This window comes from Sphaeramia orbicularis, chromosome 7 (genome assembly GCF_902148855.1).
Source record: "Sphaeramia orbicularis chromosome 7, fSphaOr1.1, whole genome shotgun sequence".
In the NCBI taxonomy this organism is placed as follows: domain Eukaryota; kingdom Metazoa; phylum Chordata; class Actinopteri; order Kurtiformes; family Apogonidae; genus Sphaeramia; species Sphaeramia orbicularis.
The window spans coordinates 53,712,849-53,728,416 of record NC_043963.1 but is presented as its reverse complement, the minus strand read 5'-3'; the positions used below and the strand labels follow the sequence as shown (position 1 = coordinate 53,728,416).

Below are 15,568 nucleotides of genomic sequence, written 5' to 3'. Positions count from 1 at the left end.
GATAGACTGTAATGGCCTAGAATCCTGAAAACTTGTGCTATACTTTTTATTTTTTAATTTTTTTCCCTTTTTTTTTAGGGAAAAAAAACAAACAAACAAAAAGCACTATACTTTTTAGCCTGCGCTAATACAAATGCAGCTTTGGTACCAGATTACAACTGCATTTGAACATCAGTGTTCTGCACCAGTATGAGGAAATCACAGAACATCAACTAAGTCCAAACTCAGGATTTACTTCCCAGGTTTACAGGTGCACATGCAGTCTTAACCCATAAAGACCCAAACATGCACCACCGACCAAAGCCATCTACTGATCTAAAATGTTTAATAACGTCTGAACCACTAAACCTATCAACACTGTGAGATAAATCAGGTAAAATGCTGTTTGTCGTCTTTTCATGGTCATCAGATATAATAATAATATATAATAGTATCAGTGTTAAAGGGTTATGTGCACTAGTGTAATGGGACATGTATAGTGTAATTATGTGTGATGAAGACGGGAATATATGCAATAGTGTTTAAGAGAAATGTGCAACAGTGACCATGGGAAATGTGCAATACAAGTGTGTGCAATAGTGTCAGAGGCTTAAATGTAGTGGAGTCTTGTGCAAAAGTGTCGGGGGGGGGGGGGGGGGGTATGTGCAGTAGAACAGTGTTCAATAGTGTCAGAGGGGTGTGTGTAACAGCAACAAATGCATATTTATAAAAGATTCATGTGCAAACCTTAATCAGTTCATCCTTGGTGTCTGCCTTGGTCCCACTGCTTTTGTCTGTTTGTCTGAACCATGTGTTGTTGTTTGTTTTTCTTTTTGTATGTCTTAGTTCAGTTACAGCATTATGTTATCTGTAAGTTTTGTTTTTGTTTTGTTTTTTGTTTTTTTCAACCTGCCAATAGGACTTGAGATGGGAATATGAACTGTCCCATTTCAAAAATCAATCAATCAATCAATCAATCAATCAGATATGACCCATTTGGACGTTCGGAGGTTCCATAGTTACAATGGAAACACCGCCATCTTCTACAACACTGATTCACCAGTAAAACTGCATGTAGATGTTTTTCTGATTGACTGAATGGGGTTCTGCTTTGAGTTGCTTTTAAAGAACATTGTTGTTATAATTTTAGTACCTTTTTTAATAATTGGGATGTTTTATATGTATGTTCTTATCTAGTGTTTTATGTATGGATATAGTACTGACTTTTATTGTGTTTTATGTATGCTTTTTATATTTTTAGTGTGGATGTATGGCTGTGATTTCTGTTTTGTGTAACTTCTGCTGCTGTCTGGACCAGGACACACTTGGTTAAATAAAGGTTATAATAATAATAATAATAATAATAATAATAATAATAATAATAATAATAATAATAATAATAATAATAAAAACCCATGGAGTTGGATCAATGACAGTGGATGGACACACTGGGTTTATGTTCAGTTAATGATATCTTCACAGAAAAAGTCACTTTTTCTTCAGTTTTCTCTGTTTCTGATATAATAACCCTCAACTTTAATCTGAGCTTTTATGAACATCTACATGATCGGTGAAATAAATACAGAAAAATACATGATTTACTCTGAAAAAACGCAAAATACAGAGGATAATATTATAATAAACGATGATAACTCACTTAAGAAAAGTTAAACATAGAGGGAAAAAATATTTTGGAACTGACACAAAGGTAACACTGGGTCTTTATGGGCTAAACACTAGCCGAATTCAAGAATACATTTTGATGATTCATTGTCGAGTATGCAATAGAGTTGTGTTTGTTTTTTTCGCAGTTCTGAGTAAATGAACATTAAATTGTGTGTTTTTTTAGTGCTGTTCGCTGAAGGTCCTCCCACGCGCTGGTGGTGACGTCACTCGATGACTGTGGGAGTTGACAGCAGTTAGCTTAAAAGTAATATTAGCAGCCTTTAACTCAATGTAGGTTATTTAGAAAACATGTAAAGACAGCCCAAAGTACCGGACAATAGTGAGCCGAAGTGCCGAGACGGAAAATGGGATTCAAACCGTAGCTTAGGTCAGACTACAACTTAGCCTCAGCCTAGACACAGCGGCTAATGCTAATGTGAGTCTAAGCTAACGTTAACCGTATCAACGCCGCCGCCGCCGAGTCAGTTGACCGGGGTTGACATATGCTACCGTCTGCCGGATATAAACACGGTCACGGTCTGTGAAGCGGTGCTGTCGGCTTCAGTGCGTACAGCTGACAACAGAAATGGTATTGTTAGTCAGGGGGATGTTTGCTTTGGTGGACTAGATTATGTTTGCTAGCTAAGGTAGCGTTAGCATTAGCAAAACAGGAGCTGTGCCTTGGAGAGTCAGCTGACAGACGGACCAGTGATGGATCAACTCAAAGTGAAGGACCGCATATTGGAAAACATCTCCTTCTCCGTCAAAAAGGTAGGTTTTATCCACTTGGTCTTCGCACTCTAACAGCAACTTATGTTTGGTTAGTGTTTGCGTGTGCTTGAGTAAGTGTAGGTCACATTAGGTCATCTTTTGTCTCAGAAGGACAACTTTCCAGTCGAGGGGATCCAAGCAGTCTGCAGTTTCAGAAGGGCCTGATCCCAGTACTGACTACTTACATATTCTTTATTTCATCTCAGTAACTGTCATCTGTCAGTTATGCAGTGCTTTGTGTTTAGACACCGGTAAACAACAGTGGCACCAAGCCCCTCACTGCGGCACACCAACACACCTGCATCACACTGCAGACCCAGGCTGAACCCGGTGGAAGTCAGCCCACACATCTGCCCTTTTATCCCAGTCAGGTCTGCTGGTTCCCTGGCTCCGGGACAGCTTAAAACCACTACTGTGGAACTTCCAGTCTCACAACCTGACGGACAGCATTGCATTGTCTCTCCTTCCTCCTCCTTTCTGCTTTCATATTGCATGTTTATGCATTCCTTTTCCTTATCCACATGTATTTAGGCTTCGTTTAATTTGGGCTTTTCCCATTTATCTCATACTTTCACCCCCATTTTATGCCATAAGATTGGATGAGTAATGATGATGAGTAGATAAGCAAATCTCATGTCAGTGCAGAAAAAATAGCACTTCATCAAACATACTCATCTAAGGCTGATTTAATCTGTATTTGCCTGCACTGCAAACTCTTTTACATCAATCACATGTATTTATCTAGTGTCACATCATAACAAAAGTTATCTCATGACCCTTTGCATGCAGAGCTGGTCTGAACCAGACTGTTAAGCTGATTCACAGACGCCAACAGAGTCCTCCAGGAGTAAACACACAGAGGAAGGAAAAAACACCTTTAACAGGTAGAAACCTGGAGTAGACCCAGAGTCTGGAGGATGGACCAGTGACATGAACAGATAAAGGGTTAAAGAGAGAGCGAGAGAGAGATTGGGGAGGGGGGAGGAGTCCCCAATCGGGGGGAGACACATGGACGCACAGCAAACTGTGCTGTAACTGTAAAAACTATAACATCTGTTACTAGTATAACTACTAATAACTACATCCGTAACTGTTAATACTACTACTACAAATATTAGGATTAACAGTGGATATACTACTACTACAAATGCAAGTATTAACAGTGGATATACTACTACTACAAATACAAGTGTTAACAGTGGATATACTACTACTACAAATACAAGTATTAACAGTGGATATACTACTACTACTACAAATACAAGTATTAAAGGTGAATATACTACTACTACTACAAATACAAGTATTAACAGTGGACATACTACTACTACAAATACAAGTATTAACAGTGGACATACTACTACTACAAATACAAGTATTAACAGTGGATATACTACTACTGTAACTCTTAGTACTAATACTATAAACCTGTACCATCTATGGAACTATATAATAACACTTTCATAACTATGTGGATAAATGAATAATGATAATGGAGGAGAAGAGAGGAGGAGGAGTAGAGATGAGGACAGACAGGAGGAGGAGCAGAGAGGAGGACAGACAGGAGGAGGAGGAGCAGAGAAGAGCTCAGTGTATCTTGTGGAGTGTCCCAGTCTAACCCTATAGCAGCAGATCTAAGGCTCTGTTCACACAGCAGGTCTAAATTCACAATTCCGATTTTTTTGGTGAAATCCAATTTTTTGTGTGTGTTCGTTCATATTACACATTAAATGCAACTTCTGTCAGTTTTGAGTCTTAACTGAATGCGACCCTGAAGTGACCCACATGCACAAAAGAGGTCCTGACGTAATTCGTGACCACGCTAGTAAAGATGTTTTTCCTGCTGCTCCTCCTCCTGGGACGCAGAATTGTGACGTTTGTTGCATTTCAATGATGTTAAGGTCAGATAAGTGTGACCTGGCCGTTCAGACTGAAGTCACATTGGAAAATATCAGATATGTACCAGATTTAGGACCACATATGAAAGTGGTCTGGGTCGGATTAGCGCTGTTCAAACTGTCTTTAACAGATTGGATTCAGGTCACATAAGGACAGAAAAATCACATTTGGCCGACATTTACCTGCATCTGAATGGAGCCTTAGAGGAGCCTGAGTTATGGGTTACTTTTGAAAAGGGACAGAATTATGAATTTGTCTTCTAGTTGCTTTGTTAAATATGTAAACATTTTAATCACCTCTTTTAATAAAGTTACATACTTAATTTGAATACTTTTTGAGTATTTTTCAAGCAAATAGAAAATAAAGAAGTCACAAATGTAGCCAGGAGACTAAACCTGATGCTAACAGTCAACTTAGTTTGTCCTTTTACAAATACAAGTTCTTCAGTACAAGTGGATTCAAGATTAGAATGTTCTAATTTTAAAACCTAAGCAGCAGCACTACTGACTGCTGCCAAATTATAATCTACGCATAATCATTTTACTGAATAGAGTATTTTTGGAAAGAAAACCTTTGTAATCACCAATATTTTGTTCAGCAACTGCAATTGAAAAGGGTTGAATTGAATTTGAAAACATATATGTCCTAATTTAGGTTATAAGGCCTATACAATAGGGTTGGGAGTCTTAGTTGTAAGTACAATATGATACACATCCGGATACAGCATCTCTGATCCGATATATTAAAGATATGCATGTGGCATCTCGTGATGCCATACAATACGATTCACACCCAAATCCCAATCCAGGATGATGAAGCTCAGTCTGATTCAACACATTCATTCTGTAAAAGAATATGCAGTGGCATTCAATGAGCTGGATTATTTATTTATCAAATAAAACCATGACTTTTCACAAACTGGCTTTTGTTCAATTTCAGAACACGTGCCTCACATACAGTCACCTGACAAAGTTAGGATGGCCCCTTTAAATTTGTGTTCTTTACCAGAGATTCTGATATTTTATAAGAACTAGCGGCATTGTATCCGTGGTGCCATTGTACGATATCACCCTCCTGTGGTGCAACAGTGGCATTGTACCCAAATGCCCTCCTGTGCTGCAACATCCCCGTGCTGGACGCCGAACAGACACAGAACATGCATTATAGTAGGATACTCAGATATGGAGCACATAAACCAAAAGAGATGAAACTAAAGACATGCTTTTAAAATATGTTGGTAAATTCTATCTATTTGAAGTTAAAGTGTGGACCCTCTTCTGTTCATGATTCCCTCCAATGCCTCAAATGCAGATGAATGAACCTGGTCAGGTCCAAACCAGCAGAAGACTGAAGGTACAGAGGCTTTTTCAGGATTATATCTGTGAAGTAATGATGACAAGGGGGTCCTGACTTTTACCTCTTAAAGACATTATTAATTTGAATTTACCAACACATTTTAAAAAGCATTTCTTTAGTTTCATCTGTGTAGGTATATTTTCTCCACATTTTAGTTCAAATAAAGATCAAAATCCCAGATATTTAAATATGGTGACGTAAACTCAGATGTAAAAGGGGGGCATCCGAACTTCTTGCTCATTCACTGAATAGTATTCATGGGCGGTGCACGTGCCCAGTGCATGGGTGGAGCTCATACTGTCGTGTGCAGCGTACACATCCATGGATCTGTGGCACACATTAACGTGGGTCTGAAGAAACGAAAAATTTTATCCAAATGAATAGTAACACTTTTAAATGCAAGTACAAATATATTCTATTGAATGGATTGAATTTTAGTGATACAAACATTCAATAACCGATGCATCTCCATATCATTCCAACATTTTCTTTCACTTGCAGCTTCTCTACCGGCGCACTCGGATCGTGCATGTGTGTGTCGGTGTATCCGTATGTATCGGCTCATCTTCCCATCCCTATACAACACAGATGATATGATGCTGTTTCATGCTGCTGTGGAAAAGTGAAGCCAAAATACAACACATAGTTGAGGTGCTGTGTCATGTCTGTGATGAAGCACAGGGTGCAGCAGTAAAGTCACATCTGACAGAATGTTAACGGTGATCTGTAATTAAACCTGTCAGTCATCATGTCATCGTTTATTTCACCCCGGCCTATGTAAACAGCGGGAGATTTCTACCCAGAGTCTAAAAGAGGTGCAGTGGTCTTGTTTCCTCTCACATCACTTGAATTGTAAAATGCTAAAACATACAGAATTCTGGAGTATTTGCTGAGTGACAGCAAAGATATCACATCCTGAAGGTTCAATGACATGTTTTTCTCAGTACAAATCCTGCTTGGCCATGCCCATGTCCAGCCTCTATTACTGATGGGCCATCGTTGGAGATACTTCTGCCACCTACGGTTGCAACTATCGACTATTTCAACAGCCGACTGGTCATCAATGACTGTAACAACCAGTCAACTAGTCACATTATGAACAGCAAAAAAAAAAAAAAAAGAAAAACAATTGGCTCATATTTATATTTATTGCAGCAATAAGATACATTTTCTTTCCTTTAATAAATACATTTAGAATGAATAACAAAGTTTGTTAAACAAATATTCAGTTCAGTATTCAGCCAGTATTGTAGCAGCCAACATAATATAATGACATGTAAATATACACACCGCTTTTAATTAGCGTGTAATTTCTATAAGCTTTCCATGTGTACGTTCATGCCCGATCAAATACCACGCACTGAGGGTTAAGGTTACAGTTAGGGTTATGGTTAGGGTTACGGGAACCGGAGATCTTGGTGTAAATTGACATGTGATCAAATGGCGTTGAATAACATGTAAAAGGTTGAAAATGTGTATGTACAGTGGGGCAAAAAGTATTTAGTCAGCCACTGATTCTGCAAGTTCTCCTACTTAGAAAGGTGAGAAAGGTCTGTAATTTTCATCAGAGGTACACTTCAACTATGAGAGACAAAATGAGAAAAAAAATCCAGGAAATCACATTGTAGGATTTTTAAAGAATTTACTTGTAAATTATGGTGGAAAATAAGTATTTGATCACCCACAAACAAGCCAGATTTCTGGCTCTCACAGACCTGTAACAACTTCTTTAAGAAGCTCTTCTGTCCTCCACTCATTGCCTGTATTAATGGCACCTGTTTGAACTGGTTCTCTGTATAAAAGACACCTGTCCACAGCCTCAAACAGTCAGACTCCAAACTCAACCATGGCCAAGACCAAACAGCTGTCCAAGGACACCAGGAAGAAAATTGTGGACCTGCACCAGGCTGGGAGGAGTGAACCTACAATAGGCAAGCAGGTTGGTGTGAATAAGTCAACTGTGGGAGCAATTGTAAGAAAATGGAAGACATACAAGACCATTGATAATCTCCCTCGATCTGGGGCCCCACACAAGATCTCATCCCGTGGGGTCAAAATGATCATGAGAACAGTGAACAAAAATCCCAGAACTACACGGAGGGACCTGATGAATGACCTGCAGAGAGCTGGGACCAAAGTAACAAAGGCTACTATCAGTAACACACTACGCCCAGAGGGACCCCTGCTCCTACAGCGGCAGGCGTGTCCCCCTGCTTAAGCCAGTACATGTCCAGGCCCATCTGAAGTTTCCCAGAGAGCATGTGGATGATCCAGAAGAGGACAGCTCTTTGGTCTTGGCCATGGTTGAGTTTGGAGTCTGACTGTTTGAGGCTGTGGACAGGTGTCTTTTATACAGAGAACCAGTTCAAACAGGTGCCATTAATACAGGCAATGAGTTGAAATAAATAATTTTGGGTTTAAATTATAGGCCTACTCCTTGAGCCGCATATATTTTGTTTTGGAAGAATTTAATTTCATTTATGCATTTTTTTTATTACCTTTTTAATGTACATATTTATATTGTCAATAAAAATTCAATAAAAAGTGCTTATATGGCATTTGGCACCTGAGAATTTGACCTAGAACTGTCTTTTTGGTATTAGGCCTACTTTATGGAAAAATAGTATATCAAGATATATATTTGTATTGCCGTTCTGCAAAAAAATATCAAGATACGATTTATGATTCATATTGCCCAGCCCTACTAACAAAGTTTGTTAAACAAACAACTAAACACTCAAGAGTTTCAATCAGCAATAAAACAAAAAAATGTTTCCTTAACCCAGTGTTTTTCAACCGTGGGGTCGGGAGCCGACATGTGGTCACCTGGAATTCAAATGGGGTCGCCTGAAATTTCTAGTAATTGATAAAAATAAAAAATGAAAACTTGTTAATAAAAATATATGGTGAGTTGACAGAGACAATCATAATCCATAAAAGACATGACAAACTGTGAGTCTGAAACTGCAGCACTGTGGTTCTATTTATCTGTCAAGTGTTCATTGTGGTCAGTTTTAGATGCTGCAGCTCTTTCATAATTCATAGTTTGAGTTCTTGTTTGTTCAGTATTAATTGTCTGCCTTGTAAATCACAGCTGGACTGACTGTACAGATCCTGACCAAGGAAAGTCCAAGTCTCCCTTTGTGCAGTAATCTACACCTGGCTTTACTGCCTCCGATCATAATAATATACATTATATAGACTAATGTCCTCTAAAATTAACATTTATTTGCAACACAGTATAGTAAACTATTACATGATCAAAAACAAATTAATTTTAGCAAAAAAACGTCTCCGTTTTGAATGTCTGGGGTCGCCAGAAATTTGTGATGATAAAATGGGGACAGGAGAAAAAAAAGGTTGGGAACCACTGCCTTAGCCTATAAAGACCTAGTGCTACTTTATGGCAGTTCCCAATTTTTTTCTCTATTTAACCTGTCCCAAGTGATTTATCACCTTTTAATATTATATTATCCTCTGTATTTTGCATTTTTCAGTGAACATCAAGTATTTTCCCATGTTTAATGTACTCATCATGTAGATGTTCATAATAGGTCAGATTAAAGTTGAGGGTTATTATATAAAAAACAAACAGCACTAAATAAACAGTGTCTTTTTCAGTCCAATCTGTTATTAACCGAACATAAACCCAGTGTGTCCATCCACTGGCATTGATCCAACTCCATGGGTTTTACTGGTGAATCAATGTTGGAGAAGATGACGGTTTTTCCATGGTAACTACGGAGCCTCTGAACGTCCAAATGGGTCATATCTGATGACCATGAAAAGATGAAGAACTGTATTTTACGCCAATTATTGACATGGATTTGTAGGATTAGTAGATCAACAGGTATTAAACAGTTTAGATCAGTAGATGGTTTGGGTTAAAGGAGGACGTTTGGGTCTTTATGGGTTAAACAAAAGTGCATGACGTCACTAACAAGCTGTCGACTATTAAATTAGTTGTCAATTTATTTTGCCATTGATTATTTGTCATTTAGTTGACTAGTTGTTGCAGCCCTACCGTATTGCCTCAGTCTTCTGTTAAAACATACTGTACTTACTGTCAGGAAACACTGCTTCGTCATGTGGAAATTGATGCCAAGATATGACTGTGATGCCAAGATATGACTGTGATTCTACCTTTGGCATATCTACCCTTGAAGGTTTTAAAATCCTTCACCAGGCCTGTTTAAGGTGGTGAATCATCACTGACAAACCTGCGGTGGTGTAAGAAAAGTTGGCACACAGTTTTTCCTCTGGTGATGCTCTGTTGGGCTGTGCAGCCGTCTTTGCTGTCTGTTTTCTGGGTTGTTCAGTCATTCTCCAGCTGGTAAAACACACTGAGGTCAGAGGCTCAGTTGGTCGTAACATTCCACCCTTGGGCCTTAAATTCCTTGGTTGCATTAACTGTTGAACTGTTCTAATCCAAGGATGTGCAAAAGGGTTTTGATTACTTCTACACCGCTAACATAACGAGGATAGGCCCTTATGTGTGCACAGTCAGTACCTTAACCTCATGGTCCTTTTCCCCAAATTCAATGTGTTTGACTGCAGAAACTAAAGCTGCAAGCAGTGATTATGGGACTCTCACAGTTCAGGGGTTTTATGGCGGACACAGAAGTCTTTAGTTCTTCCAGAGCCATAGAGAGAGATTTGAGACACGCTTTGATGTCACCACTAAGCCTCAATAGTTCCAAAACAACCCATGCGCTGTCATGCTCTTCTAGTGTTGTAGTCAAGACCGCACCATCCGAGACCAAGACATTTCTGAGACCAGAGGTTCCAAGACCAAGACTTCTAAGGCTCGAGACCAAGACGAGACCAAGACCGTACATATGATGAAAAATTATTAGAAGAGTGAACAAAGTAAAAATTCTCTATTTTAAAATTTATAGTAAAACTGATGGCGACAAACAGTCTCTGCACTTTTTTCAAAGCAACACAATACAGGAAATCTCAATTCTTAGTTTGTTTTTCTGTCGAAAAGCCAGCATTCATCAACTGAACAGCAGCTGTTTCATTCACAGAATTACAGCATTACAATGATGGGAACATACTAAGCCAGAATAAAATGCAATGACAAAACATTCAAACGTCTTCATCATCCAAAACAAACCCATGAATATTTATGCCTTATTTTTTTGTCACAGTTTTTGGTTCAGTTTGGTATTGCATGTCATTTTACAGATGTATTCTTTGTGGTTTTGGAAACCAAATTTTTTTACTATTGAATTTGCAGAGATCACCGCTAATGATGTCCCGATGTGGATTTTTTTGCTTCCGATTTTTTTTTATGATTAGTTTTGCCCATACCGATCCCACACCGATACGTTTAGACTTAGACTTAGACTTACTTTATTGATCCACACAATGGGGAAATTACTTTGTTACAGTAACAGCACAAGACGTAACAGGCTGCCGGCATCCCCGGCGCCATAAATCTTGACAGAATAATGCAAAGCACAAGTATAAGACATCATACAGTTTACACACAGTACACGTGGACACATGCTGGTATTTTTTCATGGATTTAAAGGGATTTGGGGGACAGTGTGAATAATTAGGCCGACAGCAGACATCAAGTGGGGGGTGGGGGGGGGGATTGGGGAATGGGAGATGCATGAGCTGTGTAAGAATTGTTGAATGTGTGTGCTAAGATAAGAGACACCAGTGGGTTCGCTCTGTCCATAACCTTCAGTCTTATCAGTCTTATCAGTTTACTATGAAATTTTGATTTAAATTTGGAGTCATTCTTTATAGGTTATTATGCTATTATTTTACTTGAGATCACAATTGGGCTGAATGTGAAACCTGAACTAAAACAACTATGACACCTTTGACTCTTAATAACTTTAGTATAATTTTTGTACTTTCCAAATTCATACTGTGGGGCAAATTAGAACCTTTGGTTGGCCAGTTTTGGCCTGTGGGCCATATGTTTGCCACCCCTGCTATAGCGCATCTATACAGCGCAATAAACTGAACCCAACACCACCAGGTTCAGCAAATCAACTCCAATAAAACCCACTGAGAACCACATTTGGACTAATGGTACCTTACCGTAGAAACTTGATCATTTGTAGTTATAGGCCTAGTGGTTGAATCTCAACAGTTGGACAAGTCAAGCTAGCTAACAATCAGGTTACAGCTGGAAATCCAACATAATGGTTATATAAGATATAAATTTATACAAATGCTGACACATACCAAAGAAAACAGAATTTGCAACATAAATGTGCGCTAATACAGGAAATATACAATGTTTGGAACTATTGGCACCTCCATAACCCGGAAGCAGGTCCATATTTCGTCTACCATTTTTTACAATGGGAGTCTATGGAAGTGTTGTCACTGTTTTCTCTACCGCTCTGGTTCTTGCCTCTTATTAAATCATATTGTCTCCTCAACATGTGATTACTTTGGCAAAAAAGAACAAGAATAATAATCTTTGTAGTTTCAGGAGCACTTCATTATTTCATCAATCAGTGCCCAGTCAAGGATAGTATATTCTCACTAATAATCTAGAGATTGTATTTTCCTCCATGTTCTGGTTATCTGGTTAGACTTCTGTTACTGTTTAGAAAGATCCCCACTGATTGCTTTATTTGCAACGAAGAAATATTACATTAGAAGAGATTGTGTGGTTTTGAAAGCTTTCCTGAGAGCTTCCTTTAAGATGTTCAATAGGCTGTATGTACTGGCAAGATGCTGGTAAGGGCCAACAATGATGACTGTGTGTGTCGGAACAGCTAAAACTATGAGTCACAGTGGATTTCGTGCAGTTCTAATGTGCATAGATGGACAATGTTGGCTTGTTATTCTGCAATCCAAAGAAGTGAATGAAATAGATCTATAATTAGAATTCTTTGTAAGCTGCAGCACTGGGCTTGTGCTGTAAAACTCATCACGTTGTTGTAGGGCAGTGGTCCTCAATCAGCTTTTTTTGAACAATCACCCCTTTGCTTCATCATGAGCCTCCTGCCTAACCCAACACCCATGTAACACCCCTGTTGAGAAACACTGTTTTAGGGAGTGTTTCATAAGTGATTCTGTCAGGGTTTCTACTCAGGTGGCCTGCAGGTAGAAAATATAGATCATTAGGAGACTAGGTACTGAAGTCTGTAGTACAAACCCAACAGCTCTGACATGGCGCCTCTCTGTCTCTAAAGTTACAGAGTTACTTTGCGGCCTGTGAAGATGAAACTCCAGCCATCCGAAATCATGATCGGGTCCTGCAGCGCCTCTGTGAACACATTGACCATGCTCTGCTGTACGGGTAAGAGGCTTTCCTGGATTTTTTTAATACTGATCTTTGTTAGGTGCACACGGAAATGTAGAAAGTAGGGGAAATTCCTTCTGCAAGTACTAATCTGATTTGTAGCACAGAGTGCACTTTCTGTCATGCAGGCAAGGATTACGTCTATAAATGCTATTAACCTTAGATTTTTGCACATGTCAACATGCAAAGTCTCTTTCAGTAGGTAGGAAGCCCCTCTGTGCTCCATGTTTTTATCTTTGTAAAGGGGGCTTGTGCAGGTCTTGAAAGTCTTAAAAAGTATGGAATTTTGAAACACTGTTTTCCAGACCTTGAAAAGTCTGGAATTTTGTTTCAAAGTCTTAATAAAGTATGGAACAAAGTTTCTCTCATAGTCAAATTTTAGACTATACTCAAATGTACATAATTTTGTAAGATAAGAAATATCTGAGGAAAGCATTTAAAAAACTGGATCTGATTTTACTAACCAGTCGGTACTGGAATGATTCTAGTGAAACTTGCTTGTGTGATATCCATGCACTTCTTTGATTTTCATATGTTTTTGAAAATGTTTCTGTCAGTAAAAGATAACTTACTTCAAATGATGCATTCATACATTCATACATTTATTAAAATGAACAATTTATTCTACTGCACACAGCAGGCAGGCTGGCCAGCCATCTGTCTTTCTCAGTGACAAATCTGTCTGGAATGGTGGGGCTTGAATCCAAATATGAAGGCAGGACTAACTGATGCCGGGTAAACCAATCACAGAAAAGACGGATGTCAGAGAAACTTAAGAATACAGGGTGTAATCTGCAATTGAAGCCTTATTTTTGAATCAAGTAAATAACTGACAACAGTTGTAAAGAGATTTGTGGACTTGGAACTGAGTTTAAAAAAGAAGTCGGTGAATCATAGAGTCATTGCGAAAACACCCGCCCCCCAGACTTGTGATTGGTTCGGTATAGAATAGATCGTGCATATTTCACAGCGACTGGCTGGACAGGCTACACAACAGGTCCAATCTCAACCAAAAAACTAGCTACACAAGTATAAAAGTACATAAAATCAAGGTCTTGTGGGAAAAAAATAGCAGTTTTGAAAATGTCTGGAAAAAGTCTGGAATTTTTTATTTGGATAAAGAGCCATCACCCTGTTTGTAAATGGCAGAGTTTTGTGTCCTGTTTTCTAAATGCAGACTACAGGACATCTCCGCAGGCTACTGGGTCCTGGTCCTTCACTTCACCAGGAGAGAGGCTGTACGCCAGATAGATGAACTCCAGCACATAGCAACCAACCTGGGGCGCAGTAAGGCATCGCTGTCACATGCATAGTCACACATGGCTCCACATTCCTCATCAGCTCAATGCTCATATTTGTAATTCTAGTATAAGGACACATGAAATCTGAAAAAGTGGGTCAGTCCCAATACCAATAGTTTATATGAGAATATGGTTGTCAGCTGCTCCCCGCCTACGAGGTAGGTTTGACTTTATAGTTGTGCATCAGATTACCCTGCCCCCAACCATACGTTGAATACGCTATTGCACCATCAGGCCATATTTTACTAGTTATCTTTGTCTCATCTGCTGTTTTTTTGGTATGTTTTAGTGGTTAGGCTAAACTCATAATCAGATAAATTAACCTTATTTCTCTGTGTTTTGTAACGACTCTGTCGTCATTTTATGTTCTTTCATTTACACTGGTAATCACAATAAAGAGAGCTCTGTAGATTTTTATATGTAACTTAAAGAAAGACAGTAGTTCAGCTTCCATGTTTGTCATTCACAATTACAAAGTTGCAAAAGAAAACTCCAGCAGCCAACCACAGCTCTGACATACCCATGTGGTATCTCTGTCAACACTTTAGTCCTGGTGTGTGGTCATGTTTTGGAGGTGCTGTATCTCATCTATGGTGTAACCTATGTCAGAACCTCTAAAACTATGGTTGCAGCCTACGCTGTAGCTTGTGTTGCAGACTGTGTCAACTACAGCTATGCTAATAGTTAGTGTGCTAATCAGAGATACACTGGAAAGTAACATTGTGGGAAAAAGTCAAATTATTTACAACCGTTGATGTTTTTATTTGTTTATTTTTTATATGGTTTTGCTGTAGCCAGTATCAGGCTAACTACTAGCAGATTAAAAGCAGTTATAGTTTATACCAGTGAACTTAAACTCTTTTTTAATGTCCTTACTTACCATCAGAGACACACAGATCCACACACAATACAAACCACTGGAGATTCAAGCAACATGTTAACAACATGACAACGACTGGGTACCAAAGTGGACTGGACTCAGCTCTACTGAAACTGAGCTGAATGAAGTGAAACTCAACTCAGATGTTGTAGCTAATCAGACATGGAGCAATTGTACAAAAACAGGCTGTATTAGTGAATATCACCTTCAGGCTGATACAGTTCTATACCATAATATGCTTGTACCAGGCACATTTAGGTTCAGGCCATGTCCACATGAAGCTGCATCTTTTCCTATCTGATCTTTTTGTTTGTCATTTTCAAAAAAATGCTCCATAAACACAGAGTTGTTTCAGCAAATGTTTGCGTCCACACAAAACCACTGAAAACAGTGCAGTCTAAATGCCAGGCTTGTAGATGGCGTTGTAATGCTCTT

General features: G+C 38.9%; 1 protein-coding gene across 2 annotated transcripts in view; it reads left to right on the top strand.

The window, feature by feature from the left end:
* The first annotated feature begins 1,872 nt into the window (after nucleotides 1-1,872).
* plekhm2 (pleckstrin homology domain containing, family M (with RUN domain) member 2) overlaps nucleotides 1,873-15,568 on the top strand; it is a 38,183-nt gene continuing 24,487 nt past the window's right edge. For both annotated transcript variants that reach the window (XM_030138294.1, XM_030138293.1), the window contains exons 1-3: nucleotides 1,873-2,415; nucleotides 12,843-12,949; nucleotides 14,130-14,239. In XM_030138294.1, the coding sequence (XP_029994154.1) occupies nucleotides 2,356-2,415; nucleotides 12,843-12,949; nucleotides 14,130-14,239 (277 nt within the window). In that variant the 5' untranslated portion in view covers nucleotides 1,873-2,355. The remainder of the gene's footprint in view (nucleotides 2,416-12,842; nucleotides 12,950-14,129; nucleotides 14,240-15,568) is intronic.